Genomic DNA, 22,142 nt, shown 5'->3' with positions numbered 1-22,142 from the left:
ACCGACTTGCCAAAAGAAAAATTATTAGTGGGCTACGAGGTATACAATAATTATTGTATTAAATACCTACTTATTTACTAAGCAATTTCGACGACTTGAGTAGTTATTACTAAAGAAGTTATTACTGTAATATTTGCGAAGTAAAAAACAAAAATTATGTATAAAATATATATTTAGCAATGCACATACATACAGTTGTAAATAAGATACTATTAAAATATAAACGTTGACTGGAGTTTCTCATTTGAATAGTGATAATATTCGCCACCTGAAAATTAAATCATTATTAGCCTGCCATCTATTAAATATTAGAGAAACCGATACGGAAAGCCCTCAACAATAAAAGGTTCATATCTGAGTTCGGCTCTAAGAGTTTCTTGAAGTCTTCGATAGATGCCGCTGATTTATATTTTGCATTGCTCTTTACGGAGAATGAATTAGTACCTAGTCGATAACAATTGACGAACACCAAGAACACGAAATACAAACTAACCTACAGAGGTGGGGGATATGAAGCAGTGTTCACCTTTTTGTACTCCTCCTCTCGTATGCCATACGCCAAGTAGGAGTATGAAAGAAAATCGCTATGATTGGAGACGAGGTGGAACACTATACTCTTATCTCCTGTCTGGCCACGGACCACGGAGAATTCCATTTCACCATCCAATGCGACGGTGGCGCTCACATCTACATAGGATATTACGTAACCACTCTGAAAATAAAAGTTTTATCAAATTAAGTAGGTAACAAAATTTATGCCATAAGAAGAATTCTGGCAAACGCACAAGCCAAGCCAGTATTTATGGGCAACAAACACTTAATATCAGATCAGACTCTGTTCTATAAAAAAGTTCATCTTTTTTTCACCAGAGCCTTTAAAACTATATAAAGAAGCACCCACTTTAAAATTGTTTATTTATAAGTACCAAAATACAATACATGGTGTATAATGTACACGAAAATGTTTTGGAACTCGTAAGATTAGAACAGAAACTAGAAGAAATTGTGTATATAAAAGTTATGAATTATATAAATAATAAGGCATTAAAGTTATTATCCAAATCGTAAATTACTTGTTTTTGGTTTTAAACTCTAACAATAAGTTGACGCAACGACACGGCCAGTATTACGAGTGTTCTAACAACGCCAACTTCTTTAAAATAGGCAACCTTACTAAATATATAAATATATATAGTATCATAGACATTTTTAGACACTAACAATAATGACAGAATATATATTTAAAATCACTATAGTAAAAGGTAATTAGGGTGTGGCTAGGGAATGTAGAGGGATGTTTGCACTCTAATGAAACACGAAGTTTCGGCCCCGATTTGGGGAAAAGTACCAATTACTACCGCCATTTGTGGAAACACTTCCGCTATAGTTCAGGAGCTGATGAACAATCTTTAATTAAGTATTAGGTGTACTCCTTTGGCTCCGCGAACACAAATTTGTATTGGCACGTACAGTATAAAGAAACCGAATATATGTCGAGGCTGTGGGTTAGGGCACAGATGGCACCTACTTGTCTGTAGAGGGATAGAAATTGCAACATTACAATATTTGCAGGCAAGCATCTAATCTGACAACGACAGAACTATCCTGGAGATAAAAAGGTGAATCGGCACGTCTCAAGATGCCATGACATGTTTAAGCAACATCTGGCAGAAAAGAAGAATTGGTATCAAAACCATAATGAGATTGATACAGGATCTTGTATTCACTATCTTCCTGTATGGAGTGAACTATCCTCGAGACAGGCAAAGAATTCAATGTTAAGAATGTCGTGGACTGCGAGGCGCACCAACGCATCGATCTTGACTCAACTCCGCTACCATGTGCCGACGAAATTATCTCATATTTCGGTCATACATACAAATGCGATGAGAACTTAGGGAAACTGATCGTGGTAACACAGAAGGCAAAAGATCTCGTGGCCGTTCATCAACCAGATGGACCGAAGTTAAATTCTCAAACTGTATCATACCCTTACTAGAAACCTCTAGAAGTATCTATACGCTTGATAGATACTGGTGGAAACAGGTAGGCCACGTCCGATGTTTCCTCGCTGACCACGGTGCAGATATGAGCTACCGACTGAAGTTAAGATACTACAGGAAGTTTAGCTCAAACTCTTACTTTATGTATATACATAAACAAGTAGGTACACTTATGAACGTCAGAAAAAAAGTTAAATCATTTGTAAATTTACATTTACTACCAGTTCGTAAGTCAAGGACGTAGAGCGGGCAAGAAGAACTGGCAAGTAACTTTCCGCCACTCTTTTTAATCGCTAAGTTTTGAGTCATACAAATTGTTTGAGCTGGAGCAAATCAATTCCAAGGATTAGGATCATTTATTCGTCAAATTTATAAAAAGTTTTATTGATTAATTTACGTTTAACGAGGGCTTTGAATTTATTTAGTGATAATTCTCTAATTTCGCTTGGTAGATTCATTTGGGCTCATAGACTAACCGTGAAACTGTTCTATTTTTCCTCGGCGGTTCGATATGCTATTTGTGGCTATTTCAGACTATTGCCACACTATCGTTATCTTTGTTTTATTTAGCCCGAGAATCATAAAATCGATACGAGCATCGCGTTGTATTTTAAGTCAAAAGTAAAAAATCATTTATTCATATAGGTAACACAATGTACACTTATGAACGTCAAAAAGAAATATACATTAAATGCTTTTAATTTTACATTTACTGCCAGTTCTCAAATTTGGGGCGTAGAACGGAAGAGAAGAACTGGCAATAAACTCTCCGCCACTCTTTTTAATCGCCAATTTTTGTTTACACATAATTCATGGATGAGGTTTAAATAAATTTTATTTTGGTTGTGTACTGATATTTTACGGAAAGAGTGAAGTCGAAGGTGACTAGTGCCCAAGGAGCAATGGAGCAAAAAATCATCCACAAAATACGAAGTGACCACATCAGGGCGAAAACTAAGATCACCAACATTCATGCAATTCATAAAATGCAAAGGGCTCAAGCGGTGGGGACATGTGCACCAAATGTTGGATGATAGAAGCCTAAGGTTCTCACTGAACTCACAACCTGGTTGGTGGCCAAATCGGTAGACTGAGACTGCGTTGATGGGATGGAGTTGTTAAGGTCACGTTCTCGTTTTTGACGTGACAACGTCTTATAATTCGATGGAGCCGGCTGCACGCACGAAAAAACATGACTCATGCGGCGTTACCTCGCTCTGAGGCGTTACCTCGCTCTGAGGCGTTCCATTTAAAATTGACATAATTGTATTTATGCGTACAAATAAATGTAACCTGATCAATTCAATTGTGATTTCCATTTACCTCCTTCTCTATATCCATACAAAATACCTATCAAACAAATTTAATTTAATTTTTTTTTTGATAAATGCAACCATCCCATCAATATTTTTTTATGACGTTGTCACGTTCAACTATCGTCAGTAAACCGACTTTACAGACAACCGATTTTTTTTATTTAAATTGCCAGTTATAAGAACATAAGACCCAAATATTGTTTGAACAGTTTGTACACGTCAACGAGATTAATTCAAAAGAAATTTAATATAATTTATTTGGGTTAAAGGGTTGTTGAAAAGGGTTGCGCGTTTATCTTAATGAAATAATACTTGAGCCCGTGATTTTACATATTTTTACGTGTTACGAATACTTCAGAATTTACAATGCGACAAACGAAGCCTACGGAAACATACAAAAACAATAAAACAAAATCAGTGGCGCTACAACCTTTTTAGGTCTGGGCCTCAGATTTCTGTATCTATCCCATGATCATTTGTAAATCTAATAGGCAAGTAGGTCAGCCTCCTGCCTGTAGTGCCTGACGCACGCCGTCGACTTTTTGGGTCTTATTGCAAGAATATGGTACAAAAATGTGTAATAAGGCAGGCCGATTTCCTCGCGATATTTTCTTTCACCGTTCGAGCGAATGTTAAATGCGCACATAGAAAGAAAGTGCATTCGTGCACAGCCGGGGATCGAACTTACGACCTCAGGGATGAGAGTCGCACGCTGAAGCCACTAGGCCAACACTGCAATTCAAAAACATTACACGGTAATTGCACCATTTGTGATACCTTAGCTGTTGCTGTGATGGTGACGAAGAATGGATCATAGTTGTTCCTATGTTTCAGTCTGTCTGCAGCTCCGCTCATTGGTAAAGAACCTGAAAATCACACTCAACAATAAACAATGGAATGTAGGTGCCCTTGATAGCCTTATCGCCTTACGTCGAACGGGCGATCTTTTCCAGACAATTCAAAGAGAATTTTGATTAATAAAGATAAGGTTAATTAATAATCATTTAAACTACTACAAGCTAATCGTGTCTATGGAAAGAATTACTGTAATTATGCAGTCTAAATTTAGGATTTTTTTTAAATAATATTTTTTTTAATATGATTAGACAATTCACACCAATTGACCTAGTCCCATGCTAAGCTGGTGAAGCTTGCGTTATGGGTACTAGGCAACGGATATACATACATATTTTAGATAGATAGACATATAAATACATATTTAAACACCCAAGACCTAAGCACAACTCCAAATGCTCATCACATCGATGTTTGTCTCAGCCGGGGATCGAACCCGGGACCCATGGATTCGCAGTCAGGGGTACTAACCACTAGACCAATGAGCCGTCAAAGGATTTAAATTATAATAACTAACCTACCTTCATACTCGATTCCGACCTTGAAATTCTTCGTCAGATATGTAGTGTAGCCGCTGACAGCAGAAATTAGAAGAAAGCAGAGACACACGTGCCCAAACATATTGTTTTCGGTGAGCTGTGTTAATATTGACTGACGATTTATGACATACAATTTGTAAGATAAGAATGTTAGGATGCGTACATAGTCTTTTCTATTTGTTCCTTTAAAATTAACACATTTTTTACTCTCTTATATAAATGCTATTGGTAAATGTTTAAAACAATATAGATAAAAAACACTGCTACAGGGACCAAACCTTTTAAAGTTGTTCTAATTATCAATTTTTATTTTTCAATGCTATTTACGTTACGAATATTGTAAATACTGTGCATGAAAGAAAGAAATAAAAGAAAGAAAAACTTTATTACATAACTAGTGGACCCCACAGACGTTGTCCTGCAAGATATTTCAAGCTATTAGGATATTAAAGTATGAAAGTACCGACTGCAGCGCCACCTGCCGGGCTGATTTGTGAATCTAAACCATTCCCAGATCCCCTTGAACACACACAAAAAATTTCATCAAAATCGGTCCAGTCGTTTGAGAGAAGTTCAGTGACATACACACTCGCAGAAGAATTATATATATAAAGATATACAAGATATTTAGATAAAGTAAAGTGCACTGGCCCCCCACACTAGGATTCCCTGTGTTGTGGGCAGCCAGTCTCTTCCTTTTGACATGAAAACACAAGCTTCACCAGCTTAGCATGGGACTAGGTCAACTGGTGTGAATTGTCTTTAAAAAAAAAACAGTATTTAAAAAAATTATAATAATGATTTCACACATTTATATTTAAATTATTTTTGTACAATAAGAATATTTTCAGTATCAGAATAGGACAGGTTAACAAGATATTGTTTGAGATGTTTAGTAAGTGTATGTGTGTTGGAAATTGTTAGAATAGTGGTCTTATAAAATACCGAATACAGCCCTGCGATTCTGTAACTCACTTTTCGAACTCACACAGCGGTTTTCGCATCGGCGGTCGCTCTCAAATCAGTCGTGAAGCAGTCATTTTATGATTTGGCATTCTGATAAACAATAAAGTACAAGCTCCCACCTTTTCAGAATGCAGGGCAGAGTTACAGAATCGCAGGGCAGGTATTTAATTAAAAGAAAGAAATATTTAGATAATGTATAATATAATTAAAAATGAGACCAGTATTAATTGCCAGTAAACAGTGATACTAATATCACATTTTTACAATTCCACAACTCCACAACTCATAGTTTCGGCCTAAGATTTCTGCAACACTTTCGTTTTCATAAGTTTTGTTTCTGACACGTCGTCGACTCTTTGGGTCTAAGACATGCCGGTTTGCCCATCATGTTTTGCTTCACCATGCGAGCAAGTCTTAAGTTAGTAGTTAGCCGATATTCTAAACGAACTTAGAGATAAGAATAAAATCAATTTTTTAAAAGGCCGCAACGCACTCGCGTTCTGGCATTGAGTGTCCATTTTTTTATGTAATAAGAGGAAAATGGGCAGGTGGCTTACCTTATGTTAAGTAATATGCCCATGGACACTCACATGGGCATATCCCTTAACATCAGGTGAGCCTCCTGCCCGCTTGCCCCCTGTTCTATAAAATATACCATTATGAATACACCTTTATACGGATGGTTTATACAGATAATATGTAGGAGAAAAATTGAAATCTAGATATGAGACGAGAATGTGAGATCATTTCGCAACTAATCTTATCATTGCATCTGATATGAATTCAAGGTATACGAGTTTACCGAATCATATATTTAAGATTAATTTTATGCGTTTCAAATATTTCCAACACAAAAATATACAAATATACATACATATACATAATATATAATTACAATTAACTTAACCTACATAGTAATAATAATTAAAAACCATTAGTTTTGTCCCTGTGGCACCTTTAACGCTGGCAGCATTTCCTCGCTGTATTGCTATACTTATTCGTTGAGCGAGGAAAGCACCAGCTCTGGGGTCACTGGTACTATCCACGAACTTGCCATCGCCTGTGCATTTGAACCCCACGGCCCAAGAGTCTCTACTCCAAAGGGAACAAAATCAAAGTTGGAGGAAAGTATAAGTAGGAATCTTAACAAACATTGACAGTATCGTGATATATCTTCTATCCATAATATTTTTTACCTAATCTATATGTCATTTATTAAAACCAGAATCGCGTATGACAAAAACAGGTGGAACGAGATGGATATAATAATAATAATAATAATAAAAGCCTTTATTGCTGTTATTACTTATACGAGTACATAAAATTGTGAAGTACTAAAAATTAAAACTAAAAATAAATACTAATAGCTAATCGGCAAGCCGGTTCATTTCTCTTCTTATCCTTGGACATAGGCTTCCTCTAAGAGCTTCCACTCTTCTCTGTTTCTAGCTTTACGTAGCCAAATAGGGCCAGCTGCTCTTCGCACATCATATTACTCGTACCATCTTTTTATTTGTCTTCTTCATCTTCTTTTGTCATAGCGAGGAAGCCATTCCGTTACTTTCTTCGTTCATTTTTCTTTATCTTCTCTCATAATGTGTCCTGTCCATTTCTCTTCTCTTTTCGATAGGCTCGTACGGAGCATATTAGAATACGGTACAATTGTATAGAAGACCCATTGTTGAGGACTGTTGGACTAAGGTCTGCCTTGCGATTCTGTAACTCACTTTACGATTTCAGCAGTCATTTTACGATTTGGCATTCTGATAAACAATAAACTGCAAGCTCCCTCCTTCTCAGAATGCCAAATCATAAAATGACTGCTTTACGACTGATTTGAGCGCGACCGCCGCTGTGAAAACCGCTGTCTGAGTTCGAAAAGTGAGTTACAGAATCGCAAGGCTGATCGGTTTCCTCACTTCAGACACAATGTTGAAAAATAAAAGCAAAACTAGATTCTTTACTGGTGCTAAGAAAAATAATAAGAAGAAATACATTTAACAACATATAAACAATACTTAAATTACGAATAAATTACAAATATATAAGTTTGACGCGACTAAAGCTACAAGTTAGTATTAAAAAACCAATACTAATTATATTAATTGGAAATTATTAGCAACGCACAATAGTTAGCGTTTCTCTCGCGTACTGATCTCGTGGTAGTGGAATGTCTACAAAGTCGGACTATAGACATATTTTAGTTATCAAGTTTTATTTTACTTAGTTTGTCAGTAGAGATGCAGCTTTCTAATGGAGAAAGAATTTTTTAAATCGGTTTAGTAGTTTTTGTGTGAAAACATTACAAACGTCATACAAAAACACAAATGTTTCCTCTTTATAATATTAATATAGATTATCTTCTAAAATATATTTATACCTTATTGGACCATAATTATCAATTATCCAAAGAGGTGTACATTACTCATAATTATTAGGTAATAGCCGTTTATCACGTATACGTTAATTTGTTCTAAATAATAAATGGTTTTAATAAACAGGCTTCAGGAACATAACTTTACTTATATTATACTAGCTGTGCTCTGCGGTTCTACTCACATTAATTCTCGTAGCTCGATGTTCTACAGCCTAATTCAGTTGGTACTAAAAACTGCCCCTAAATGAAAATATAGAGGCAAAACTTTATGTGCAAAGCTACCTTTAATTAAATTTTAATATAATCAATACTTTCGTCTTATTTATAAATACTAAAAAGACACTAATAGGACTTAAATGGGTGCTTGTCCGTTTAGTTCTCAGTTTAATGAATTAGGTCTCGCCTATGCCCTAAGGTTTAAGCCTTTGCTCGCAATTCACCCCTGGGTCTAGAACTTAGTAAACTATTTGTATTAAATTACGTGTTGTTAATTTAATACAAATAGTTATGTATTAACAACTGTAATACATGAGAAATTCATCTACGGTTGTAACTTCTTCAAATGAGAATCATTTAAAGCAAAATTTAAACAGTGGATAACTTTTAATGCACTGGTCAATCTCTCTCTTTAATCGGCAGCTCATGTCTGAGCCTCGTGGTCAGCGAGAAAGCGTCTGGACTAACTGCTTCCACGGGTTTCGGTTCAGCGCGTCTCTTATGACACTGTACAGTTTTGAGGATGATGAGTCTTTCACTTGATCGGTCCATCTGGTTGGTGAACGGCCACCAACCACGATCAGTTTCTCCAAGTTCTCATCGCCTCTGCGCATTGTTTGGCCGAAATGAAATAAGGGTGTATAAATAAGCTTGTTTTATTTACTTTACAAGGGATATTAATTTGACAAGAGTCTACAAATATTAGAACTAAAAACTAATGATGCTTTTTTAACTTAAAATACTGACATCAGATATTGAAAATAAAAAGACAAAGTTACATCAACATAGATTCAATGGTTTAGGACGCATTTAAGGCCGACAACGCACCCACTAAAATGGGTGTCCATGGGCTGAGATTACTTCCCTTTTTGGGCTTGTGCTGTATAAAAAAAACACGCATTTCTGGGTTTAATATTATATATAATGCAGGTATTTAACAAAAAAACTTTTTTTAAATATTCAAGTGATTGATCACCCCATTTCGCTTTCACACGCCGTCAGTTTTGGGTCTAATCATTTTCCGGCTTCATCACGATATTTTTCTTCACAGTAGCTACGAGCGACTGTCAATTGCACACTTAGAAAGAAAATTCAATTAGTTCAGTTGTGAATCGAACGCTCGACCTCAGGGTTCAAAGGCCACTAGGCCAACACTGGTCTGCTAATTGGAACAATTCAATAAAAAATGCGTATATATTATATATTATAGAAGATTGCTATAACTCAGTATTTGTTTTATTTTTACTAACAAGTGTTGCCAGTTTTATATTTTTAGATCTGCCCTGCGATTCTGTAACTCACTTTTCGAACTCACACAGCGGTTTTCGCATCGGCGGTCGGTCTCAAATCAGTCGTGAAGCAGTCATTTTATGATTTGGCATTCTGAAAAGGTGGAAGCTTGTAGTTTATTGCTTATACTGCCAACTTTATATGCATACACAAGTATAGCGTTAAAAACATTAATCGCTCTATAAACAAATTTAATTGGCTGGGAATTTTAAGCTTAAAATTCACGCTTGAATATTCGAATGTATTGGTGCATAAAGAAATTTCCACAAACTTAGTGTTTGTTCAGGGACTAAAAAGGCTTTATTTAAGCAAGGGGTGACTGCAGTGCGTCCACAGGTGGGGGTGGGGGGTTACATCTCGTCCCAGCTTCAGTACCGAATCAGCCGCTGCGGAGAGCGGGCACGCGTCTTCGGTACGGTATTCGCGAACTATGTGAATGATGTGTTTTTGTTGGTTTTTATGTTTATAAAATGGATGGCGAAAATAGGATTATACTTAACGTTGGTGGTATTAGGTGAGCAATTGCATTTTTTATATAGATTTTTTATGTATTATACATGTTATGTATAATGGTTTATAATATATACATAATTACATTGATATTAATGAAGCAAATTGTACTAATTATTTATTTTAAAATTATGTATTCAGTAATTTATTAACAATAATAGTAGTTAGTCTTAATTGATTTATATTTTTTAAAAATCAACAAATCGGATGTATAAGAGAAATTATTCAAATACGAGATAGAAGGTAAAGAAAGGAACTTAGTTTTAGAACTGTAACGTCATTGCGTTTTGAAGGCATTATTAAGCGTTATGAATTACGCTTTCTGAATATTTTCAATTCCATATTTAAAAGATGTAACCGGTTTAAAAATAATATAAGAAGCCCATAATTTTTTTGTAAATTAAAATTACATTACCATTGCAATCATTATTACAATGCGGATGTGAGTTGACAATGTCCAAACAGGTCTGCCACACCTCTCAGCTTCCACAATTATATTCTGTGATCCATCCCGTTGCAAAAATTGCGAGTCTTTTGCTAAGAACTGCATGTGAGCTGGATATCCTCCAGAAATATGCTGGACGCGTTGCTAAGCATAGATTAATGCTATGAGTACTGGATAAAATCCATGGTATTTTATGCCAGTTACACAACAGTTGTCACGTATACATGGAAGAGTTGGGAACCCTGATACAATATTTTTTTACTAAAAAGCTTCCCCAAATCTAAAACAAAATAATGTATGTAATTAATACAGGTACATAAAAGTCATTTATACTATATCCAAGGGTTCTTGAATATCTCTTTAAGGGTCTGTTTCACAATGTACGGATAAGTTCTACATAAGTTCCAAATTAGCTATTTATTACTTATTGGTAGGATAAACACTATTGTTGCGTTTCACGTCTGTCAGATAGCGCTATTCGTCACATAAAGTCTATCATAAGCTATGAGTCCGATGAATGTCAAATAGCACAATTTATCTTTCAAATAATTTATGTGATGCATAGCTATTTGGTACTTTATCCATACATTGTGGAACAGACCCTTAGTGTTAAAATTTATTTGACTTCTTACTTGTACCTTATTAATTTCACAATAAATATGATTGGTAGTTTTCAAAATTACATTAAAAATAATACAACAAATTCTTCACTATATGTGTATCTGTATAAAAAATAGCAGCAGTGTTAGCCTCAGCGTGCGACTCTCATCTTTGAGGTCGTAGGTTCAATCCCGTGCACCAATGGACTTTCTGTCTATTAACATTCGCTCGAACGGCGAAGGAAAACATCGTGAGGAAACCGGCTTGCCTTAGACTCAAAGAAGTTGACGGCGTATGTCAAGCACAGGAGGCTGATCACCTACTTGCCTATTAGATTGATAAATGTTCATGAAACAGAACGCCACTGGTTGTTTGTGTAAAAATAAAAAATAGAATTTCTACTATTAATATCATATTATCTCCTAATATTAACTATATCCACTGCTTCCTCTACCTTGAATGATTGTAATTTGAATTGAATTTCAAGTTCCATTAATCTACAACGAAATTACTACCTCTTAACATATTTACCTATTTTTAACAATTGAAACATTGGGAAATTGTATTTAGTTAAACACGGGAAATTACACGTAACATTTGAAATTAAATTGAAGATAATGACTCAACTGTGGGAGCGATAAACATCAACAAATTAAATAATAATCGTTAAAACTAAATATTTTTATATTGCTTTGTATCGCTGCTATTTTATACAGTTTTATATCGCGCAGCCTGGGCATACAACTACCAATATAGCCTTGACTTGTTGAAGCTATCGCGGAATATGCTTAAAAGGAGTAATAATAATATCCATAGCGCAAAATCACCTGCATCATGAGCATACCCCACATAAACACCCACACTTTTACACCATCACACAACACACCCGAATTACGTATTACTTATTAATTGTATTGAATATTTTTTATTTTTTTAATAGTTTTCCTTCTGTAATATTTGAACCTTTTTGTTTATATTATGCATTCCATCTTGGCTATATGTTTAGTAAAATTGTTTTATATAATATATGTTTAAGCCGTAGGAGTACGAAATAAATAAATAAATAGTGCTCACGAGTTCTACAATAAATCTAATGGAAATCTTTGTCGTTGAATAAAACACTGACATTATGATTTATATTTAGCTTTGACTTTACGCCAAACAGTAAATTCTGGCCCTGTTATCCCAGGATTCGAATGTATAGTCCTTCTGGGCTAATTTTTGGGTGCAGAGAACCTTGTGTAAATTCAACATTTCTACTCACTCAACGATAAATACCTCTCAATCTCAAGTCATTCAGTTGAGAGGTGTTTAAACAGATCTCAAAAAACAAATGGAGCTGATTGACAGACAAGATGGCGGATGTTTTTGATTAGCTGTTTATTTTTTTTTAATAAATTTGATTGAAATATAGTAAGACAGTTATTATATTTATGTTAGACATTATAAAATACAATATGCTAGGATTACCACTTTATTAAATAATCTTGCCAACAAGAGAGAGAACTAAGAGGTTAACAGCGGGTCAACTGACAGATGTATATAACAACTTACTTATTTTACTCGAAAACCGATTTAATTGTAGTTCTACCTATTTTTAAGTAGGTACACTTTGAAAATTTCAGTCTTAAAATATAAATTTCCTCGAAAGATTCCATTTTCAAATGGTTACACTGTTAGCAATTTAAAAATCGAAGTAGTTTTTGGGGAAATAGATTTTGCTTGCCAGGTTTACTACGTTTTCCGTTTGCTCAGATATATAAATAAGGAAGTATTTCAAGAAACCTTAGATACAAAAGGTTGTTAATGACCATAAGTTTTTGTATAGTCCAATCGTGTTCAGAATATAACGTTAATGCGTAGACGTAACGAAAGTTTATTCTGTTTGAACGAGAAAGCACATATAAGACATAAATACACTAAATTTACAATTTACAATAAATACACTAAATTTACAATTTACAATAAATACACTAAATTTACAATAAAACTGTGATGAAAACTCATTGGAAATTTTCCGCGAGACACCTATCGCCGAGTCGTTTTAGAATCCTTGCTGTGTTAATTACTTGCTACTATTATTTTCTTTGTTCCTACATAATTTTATTTACAGTGTATATTCGCGGATGCTTGGCGGACCCATGCGACTTCTTCAATATAAAGAATCATGAGTTGTGTGTGCGGGCAGTTGTGTATAACATGCGGGCAGTTGATTGTGAGGAAGTTGCATGGATCTGGTTAGCGTCGAGCCTTCGTAAGTTCGTGTGTAATGTTTTGTTAGTGTAATGTTTTTGAATTCCAGTGTTGGCCTAGTGGCTTAAGCGTGCGACTCTCATACCAGCGGTCGTAGGTTCCCCTGTGCACCAATGGGCTTTCTTTCTATGTGAGCATTTAACATTCGCTCGAACAGTGAAGGAAAACATCGTGAGGAAACCGACATGTCTTAGACACAAAAAGTCGACGGCGTGTGTCAGGCACTGGAGGCTGATCACCTACTTGCCTATTAGATTTAAAAAATAATCATGAAACAGATTCAGAAATCTGAGGCTAAGACCTAAAGAGGTTGTTGCGCCACTGATTTATTTTATTTCCTTTCTATAAAGTGCTCTTACTCTTTCTGTAATTTTTTTAAGGCGGTTTAAATAAAGTTATATCAGTGTTTATGATTAAATCGTATAATATTCAAGCAATCGCGAACTAACCCTTACCACCATCCACCTGTCACTCTCCCATTTGACTGATGGGGGTTTTATTTTGTACTTAACCAAATATTCTGTTAATTTATGTTGATTTATCACAACGCAGATGTAGGCATACATTTATGATTTTAAATGTTTAAAAAGCTTTATTTCTCATTACAAAAAAATATATTTTTATTTAGATGAGAAACTTAATATATCACGAGATACACGTCGCCATCAGCCGTCCTAATTTTAAATCTACTAGGCTCATTCTGGTGTTAATGCCCTTTTGGATTGCTTAAACGCGCTAATCACGAATTTTAGACGGTAATTTATTAAATAATTGCACACCCTTATACTTAATAGACTTCCTCAAATAATTTGTAGGCGGCTTCGGCATAATAAGCTAACTCGCTCTTTAAAGATAGAACAAGATTTTCTTCACGATAACTTTTCGGTAATGACACCTAGTAAAAAATATTCATTGCATATTCAGGGTTGAAATGACCAACCGGCCAGCTAAAAAGCTTGGAGCTCGACAGTACGCCCGCAAAGCGGCACGGCGATACTATCCTTTTCTCGAAACATTACAGGCCATTTTTGACCCTCTATAACTTCGTTGAGGATTAAATTGGAAACTTGAATTTTCAGTTACCAAGCAGGAATTGTACAAACACGGTATAATTTCATTCAATTAGAACCAGTAGTCGAAGAATGATAACTAGTAAAATGTCTTAATTTGCAGTTAAAATTGACTTGGCTAATACATGTGATAATACAATGTATCTCAAGTAATATAATATATTACTAGCTGACCGGGCAAACGTCGTTTTGCCATGTATATCATTTATAATAAAAAAAATAGGGGTTGATCGTAGAGGGGTGAAAGTTAGGGGTTGTATGTGTTTTTTAATTCTGTATCTTAAAAAAAATAAAAACAGAAAAAATATCTAAAAATAAAAATAAAAAAAATGTAGGGGTGGACTACCCTTAACATTTAGGGGGATGAAAAATAGATGTTGTCCGATTGTCACATACCCAATAAGCACACAAAATTTCATGAGAATAGGTCGAGCCGTTTCGGAGGAGTTTAACCACAAACACCGCGACACGAGAATTTTATATATTAGATTAAAAACATAAAAGATGTGTTATATTTAAATGCTCACTATAAGATATTAATAGCTAATTACGTAATAACTTAAGACAGAAGGTCCCTAACGTAGGGAGTGAATAAATTGACCGACTTGGTATTACATGGATCTCACAACTTTGCGCGATGCGAGACTTGATTTTTCTAAGTCACGTTTTGATGAAAATTTAATTTTTGTGCCTCATTTGGCACCAGAGACCTCATGTTTTGAGGTAAAAAGCACACTACCCACGATCAACCGAACTATGATTTAAATAGTTCAAGTATATTGCGAAACCCGTACAATCGTGTTGATTAAATCAATTTAATAATAGCAGGAACGTGTGAGGCAAGATTGAATTTCGATTGAACTCTCGTAATACTTGTTCAATATGTAAATAATTGGTTTCGTTTAATAACCTTTATGAACAATATCGTTAATCTACCTTGTAAAGCTCATTTATTATATGTAGGCTCATCTGATGTTACGTCATACCACCGCCCATGGACACTCCTAATGTCAGAGAATTAAGAATTGGTACGCTCTTTTCTTGAAGGACCCTAAGTCGAATTGTTTCGGAAATATTTCAGTGGTTAGATGCAGTTGAGAATTCAGACAACGAGGTTTCCTTGGAGTCGATAGCTTATAGTTGCGAGTTTGTTTTGGAAGGCTATCATGCTTCATGCTTCTTGTATGTAATATATTTATTATAGTTTGTAACAAATTATTAACAATTATTCACATAAAAAATAGAAATAAAATCACCGAATTGGCCTCTATTTGTATAAGAAACGAAAAAAGGTTGTTTATTTTTACATTGAATATGCCAATTTAAAAGATTATACGTAAAAATTTGTAGTTCTAAATGAGCAAACAGGGACACATTTTAGTTATAAACAGCTCAGAAAGTGGAATTAAGATGGACAGCATGTCATAGTTTCTGTAGAATATGTTTTTGGAACGCAAATAATTTTCAGTTCCTAATTTTATCACGAGAGGTCGTTTTATTACTTATATTATTTTCGCACCAAATTTTGTACTTGTTATTATAATAAATAGAATTCACCAAATATTCTTTATAAAACATCCCCGTACATTCTAACAGTTTCATTTATCAAAAAATAAACGTGTCCAATTCGAGTTTGGATGACCAAGACATCGCCGACCATGTCGCGGTGTGATTCTTCGAAGCTGGAAATTATATTCTGGCAAGGTGCTGTCCGCTATACTCTATCTTCTTTGGACATTCATAAGTACCCGATTGTGCTGCGTACGTGCAGCTGGGTTGGCTTCAGTGCCTTTTTCGGTAACTGTACTCTGACCCAAACTGCTGGAAGACCGCTGCAATACATTCGATTCCTAAAAAGACGATCGCTCTAATCCGTCCAACAATCGCCAATAGCTATAACCTTCTTGTTCTCCAAAATAATGGATACCATTATTAACGGCCAGCTCTTGAGGTACTAGAGATCAAAATTGTAAAAATCAGTCAATCCGCTTCCGATGAGTGTTTCAAACACTATGACACGATTGTTGTCATAAAAATCTTCAATTTTATATATTAGCACTCAATGTGACGCGATGCTTTTGCTCGCAATTTTATATTATTACTAATTTTATTTTGGTTTATGTCCGTAAAATTTACACTAGATCAGTGTTTCCCAACCTTTTTTGTGCCATGCTCCACCTTAGCCTACCTAAAATTCTTATGCCCCCCCCCTATGTACGTATACATAATCTATATATATGGAAAAATTTAATTATTCACTTAAGAAATTTAAATGATAGGTTTTACGAAGAAGTCACTAGGAAATTGTTAAAGAAACAATAAGTAAATTTTCAAAACATAATGAAAAGAAATGTGAGCCGTCACGTGACGCCTGGCAGATGTGAAACATCGACATTATATACGTTATAAATTAAAATATTACGTTTTTTTTCAGATAACGATGACTTAAATAGTCTACTTACTTTTAATAGTCGACATAAATTGAATAAACATTTATTTTCATTAAATAAAAAAAATTACGAATTTATTTCAAATCGTGACTACTTAATTAGCTTAATCAGTGACTTCGAAATACACACACCGTACACACTACTGCATATAGACTCCTATTATATCCAGCTGATTTCGATTGCCCTCCCCTTGTGGGGCGTGGGCCTCAAATTGGGAGACACTGCACTAGATGATTCCTCATGTACCATGTGTTGAAATTGACAAAACACGTGTAAATTTAGTAAACATTCATTATATGTTTTATGTCATTGATCTGGAAGCTCTTATCGAGCTTTCTACTTGAGAACACGATGCTTTCAAAATGCGAGGCGAATGTTAATATGGTTTTCAAGCCACCCGTTTTAGTATGGCAATATTTTATAATAATCTCTTTGGCGTGACACCGTTTGTGCCTGTTTTAGAATTGAATTGCTTTTCAAAACAGTGACAGCAATATTACAAACCGGCAAGTTTGGTTGTATGTTTGGTACTTTTTTACCAGAAAACTACATACAACTTTTACTTGGCGTTGCGTAGAGATGTAGAGTCACGCTGCAGCTTCTACCGCATTTACCATTGAAAGGGTTCCGAGGAGTTGTTCGGATTAATGCAGCTGAGTTACATTATTAGACGTCGAGGTAGAATACGAAATTCCACCTGTATCACCTCGACGTCCGTCGTTCCACAATAAGGCAGTTTTTGCCGCGCACCATCACTATGTGAAAAACAGCTGCCCACAGAAGTATTTCCTAACCGATTTGACATAGGGACTTTCAAGAAAAGAGCGTACCAATTATTAATTAATTCTCTGGCATTCAGAGTTTACGAGTATATAGGCGGCGGGGCGGTACCACTCAATATCAGGACTAATCTTCTAAACATACATTCCTGTGTCTGTTTCTTTGGTAATTTTATTGACTTGAAAAAACTCGAAGGATGTTCGCGTAGTTTTTTGTATGTTCCAGTTCCTTCAATGGGAGTGATTATGTATATAGCCTAATAAATACTTAACATTATATTTTTTACTATATTGTTTTTAAAAAGAACTTATGTAGTTATGTACGTGGATTTCTCATTGAGGAAATCGATTAGATAGAATAAAAAGAAAATTGATCGCGTGCAAAATTTCTATACATTCAAAAGACAGGCTATTTTGAAGTTTTTTGGCAAAATCCGTAGAAAACTTCGTCAAACCTTTCAGGAAAATTGTCGGAAAACTCGGAAATTCGTATGCAAATATTAACCTAAGGCGTTTAGTCCTGCTTTTGATTTCCGGATAAGTTTTTGTTCCAGTTGGCGGATTATGTTTAATTTACGTTCCGTAACAAATATTGAGGCTTTTTGTATATCTTATCAGCCGTATTTTGGCTACTTGTGACATTAGTATAAGTGGTAAATTTAGTATAAATGAGATTTATTCCACCGTTTTTATAAAATCAGTACGTATTAGCATGAACAGAGTTGGCTTAGTGGCTTCAGCGTGCGACTCTCACCCCTGATGTCGTAGGTTCGAGGCCCGGCTGTGCACGAATGTTTTTTTTCATGTGCGCATTTAACATTCGCTCGAACGATGAAGGAAAACATCGTGAGGAAACCGGCTTGTCTTAGACCCTAAAAGTCAACGGCGTGTGTCAGGCACTGGAGTGATCACCCACTTGCCTACTAGATTTAAAAATGATCATGAGATAGATACAGAAATCTGAGGCCCAGACCTAAAAAGGTAGTGCCTTTGATTTATTTTTTGTTTTATTATAAAAGACAGTTACTGCCCGCTTCTGTCGTTGTTCCCGAAACGGTTCACCACCACCTAAACTACTATACTTTATAAAATTTAAGGAAAAAGAAACATGGATAATGGGATTATAATCGATGTGCAACTAATATGCATGCCTAGGCCATATTTTTCCGTCTAGAACATTCCAGATTGGCTGGGCACGAAGATAACGTTTTAGCGACCGTAAATTGCTCGTTTCCGTCACCTCGACTCTACGAGAATCTAAAACTTCGGGTAATTGGCGGAAATTTTTAGTTGGAATAGAATAAAGTGTAAGATATTCGCTTAGGAAACTAGGTCGGATATTTGACCATTTTTAATTTGAAATTTAAGTTTAAACTTTTTAGGTGATTAAAATATTTTAAATTGTATTGTAAAAGGCATCTATCAATGTCTCTTTCAAGTACTAATGCATTACCAATTCTTAAAAGGCCGGCAACGCACTTGCGAGCCCTCTGGCATTGAGAGTGTCCATGGGCAGCGGTATCAGGTGAGCCTCCTGCCCGTTTGCCCCGTTCTAAAAAAAAATGTTTAAATTTATTTTAAACAAAATTGTACGATTTTTTAAAAAGAACTACAAAGTTTTTACGTATTAATATATCGAGAACGGAAATAATGATCACATATTGTTGACTTGGGTTGTCTCTGTAGTGATATTAAATCCTGGGGATAACAAAAACTAAATACGTATGGACTGTGGAGGAAGCAAGTGTCTGCTCTTCTCTTCTCTTCTTCTGCTCAGATAAAGGGAGGATCCTCAACCAGTCTCATCACTGACTGGTCCGTAGGCCCCACTGGTAAGGTCCAGAATTTTGTATATTTTTTATCGGATTAACCTTCTTAGCGCGATGCAGGGTTTTGCTACTAAGCTGTTTGTAGCCACAGATTGTAAATAAATAAATAAATAAATAAATCCTTTATTTGCAATGATAGTGGTACAAAATAAAATAAAAACAACAACAAGAAAAGTCCGCACAATCAGCCATACAATAACAGGCATGCAAATGTCATAATAAGAAGTCATTTATGAGTAATTGTTAAACTTATATTCTAAATACTCGGTTACGCTGTAAAAGCACCTTGACTTTAAAAATCTAATCACCTTCCCCTTGAAAACATTACATGGCAGTGATCTATAATTTTTAGGAAGGTGATTAAATATTCTCACAGCCATGGCGTAACAATTCTTCGAGTATAGCGCGGTGCAACATGCAGGCACCCGCAGCCGTGTTGGATCCCTTGGTATATAAAAGCAAGTTTCTTTGTAAGTTTTAAAGAATTGTGGATGCTTCTTGACAGTCATCACTGCTTCATAGATATACAGACTTGGTACTGTCAGAATACCCAGTTCGTGGAAAATTGGTCTACAACTTATAAGGGGTCCAACGCCCATGATAGCCCTAATACATTTTTTCTGAGTAATAAAAACTTTACTCACATCTACCGAATTTCCCCATAAAAGGATACCATAGCGCAAAACTGAGGCCACATAGCCGTGATAAGCAATAATTGCTGCGTGTTTTGAAGCCACTTTGCGAGTTCGACTCAAAGCAAAAACAAATTTATTTAGGCGCGTGCATATCGTTAAAATGTGTTGTTTCCAATTAAGATTTTGGTCTAGTGTTAAGCCTAGAAACTTGGTTGATATAGCTTCTTCAATTGACTCGTTTTTATAATTGATTTTGAGGTTATTGGGTCTGCAATTATTATAATTCCGAAATTGTATAAAGTTGGTTTTTTTTACATTTACACTTAAATTATTAATTTCCAACCATTCCGTGACATTTCTTACTGTTTCATTCAATAATGATTCGTGGTTACGCGTAGTATCATTCGACACGACCACTGAGATATCATCCGCATAAAGAATGCATTTATTACTAACCAAATTCGGTAGATCGTTAATGTACAGAAGAAACAGTAATGGGCCCAGTATGCTCCCTTGAGGAACGCCTTTATTGCAATCTATAGCCACAGACTTGTACCTCCTTTCAATATGTTTAGGAGAGGAAGTATGTGTGATTTCAACATATTGTTTACGACCGGTTAGGTAACTTTCAAGCCAATTTAAAGGCAATCCTCGGATTCCGTAAAGTCTACACTTTTGAAGAAGAATGTTGTAGTCTACGCAATCAAATGCTTGGCTCATGTCAAAAAAAACTACAGATACCTGTTTGCGCCTATCGATATGTTCTACAATTGCCTTAACTAAGGAGAAAGCTGCTAGGGTAGTATTTTTACCTCTTTGAAAACCGTACTGTTCCTCATTTATAACACTGAATTTGCCTAAAAAAGAGCTCAACCTATTGTGCATAAGTTTTTCCAACACTTTAGCTAAAGTTGGTATTAAAGTTATAGGTCTGTAGTTTCTAATATCCTCTGTATTACCCTTTTTAAACATAGGTTTAACTATTGATAATTTTAAAGAACTGGGAAAAATACCCTGTGTGAAAGATAAATTTATGAGATGGGTAAGGATACTTGCTAGATGTTGTGAGGAGAATTTTAAGACTTCTGTTGTTATTCCGTCATAACCTGCCGCTTTAGTATTATTAAGATTATTTATAGCTTTGAAAACTTCGTCACATGAACAAGGAGTTAGAAATAAGGATGGGTTTACAGAATGAACGTTTTGAAGATTAGTGCTAGGTTTCTTAATTGTTTTATTATTTATGTAATAGTTGTTAAATAAATTCGCTATTTCATTTGGATTAGATATCAATTGATTATTATCATTTAAGATTTTATTAGCAACTATAGGACTTCGATTCTGGTCTAGTTGGTCTTTTATTATATGCCAAGTTGCACGAGATTTATTTTTTGCGTTTTTTAGATACGTGAAATGTGTGTATTTTTTGGATGCTACAACGCATTTTTTAAGATAATTGTCATATTTTTTGTATGCTTGTTTATTTTCATTAGTTTTCGTTTTAAAATATTTAAAAGTAAGTTGTCTCTTACGCCTACTAGAGATTCTAAGCCCTGGTGTGATCCACTTGGGTTTTGTCATTTTATTGTTAACATTAACTTTAATAACTGGAAAGCAGAGATAAAAAAATAATGATAAATTGTCATGGAAAATTTGGAAAGCTTTATCGCAAGAACTTTCTTCATATACCTCGCTCCAGGACAAATTTGAAAGGCATTCCCGAAACTTTTCCATATTTTCAGAGCAGTAATCTCTTCTAAATATACACCACTTTAAGTTAATTGGTTTTGTTTTTGTGAAGGGAAACCTTAAAATTTGGCACGTATCATGATCTGACATATATAAACGGAGTGTTTCGCCTTTAGCACCCTTAATATTACTCAATATATGGTCAATACAAGATAAATTTCTAGTTGGTTCGTTAATAAAGTGTTCTAAGTTATAATTTAATAGAATGTCATTATAATTCATAGTTATATTGTTTATCTTTAAAATGTCTATATTCATGT

General features: G+C 35.0%; 2 protein-coding genes across 2 annotated transcripts in view; one reads left to right on the top strand and one right to left on the bottom strand.

The window, feature by feature from the left end:
• Positions 1-154: 154 nt before the first annotated feature.
• On the bottom strand, positions 155-4,836 carry LOC125060946. Its single transcript, XM_047666073.1, has 4 exons — positions 4,696-4,836; positions 4,097-4,185; positions 527-712; positions 155-268 (listed from the first exon to the last, which is right to left on the bottom strand). Exons 1-4 carry the CDS (start codon positions 4,793-4,795, stop codon positions 155-157), a joined length of 489 nt encoding a protein of 162 aa, XP_047522029.1. The 5' UTR covers positions 4,796-4,836.
• Positions 4,837-9,950: 5,114 nt separating this feature from the next.
• LOC125060714 (potassium voltage-gated channel protein Shaw-like) overlaps positions 9,951-22,142 on the top strand; it is a 147,543-nt gene continuing 135,351 nt past the window's right edge. The window contains exon 1 of the mRNA XM_047665736.1: positions 9,951-10,076. Coding sequence (XP_047521692.1) covers positions 10,033-10,076 — 44 coding nt within the window. The 5' untranslated portion in view covers positions 9,951-10,032. The remainder of the gene's footprint in view (positions 10,077-22,142) is intronic.

The sequence above is a fragment of the Pieris napi genome, chromosome 22 (genome assembly GCF_905475465.1).
Source record: "Pieris napi chromosome 22, ilPieNapi1.2, whole genome shotgun sequence".
Lineage (NCBI taxonomy): Eukaryota > Metazoa > Arthropoda > Insecta > Lepidoptera > Pieridae > Pieris > Pieris napi.
This window is presented reverse-complemented; position numbering and strand designations above follow the sequence as displayed.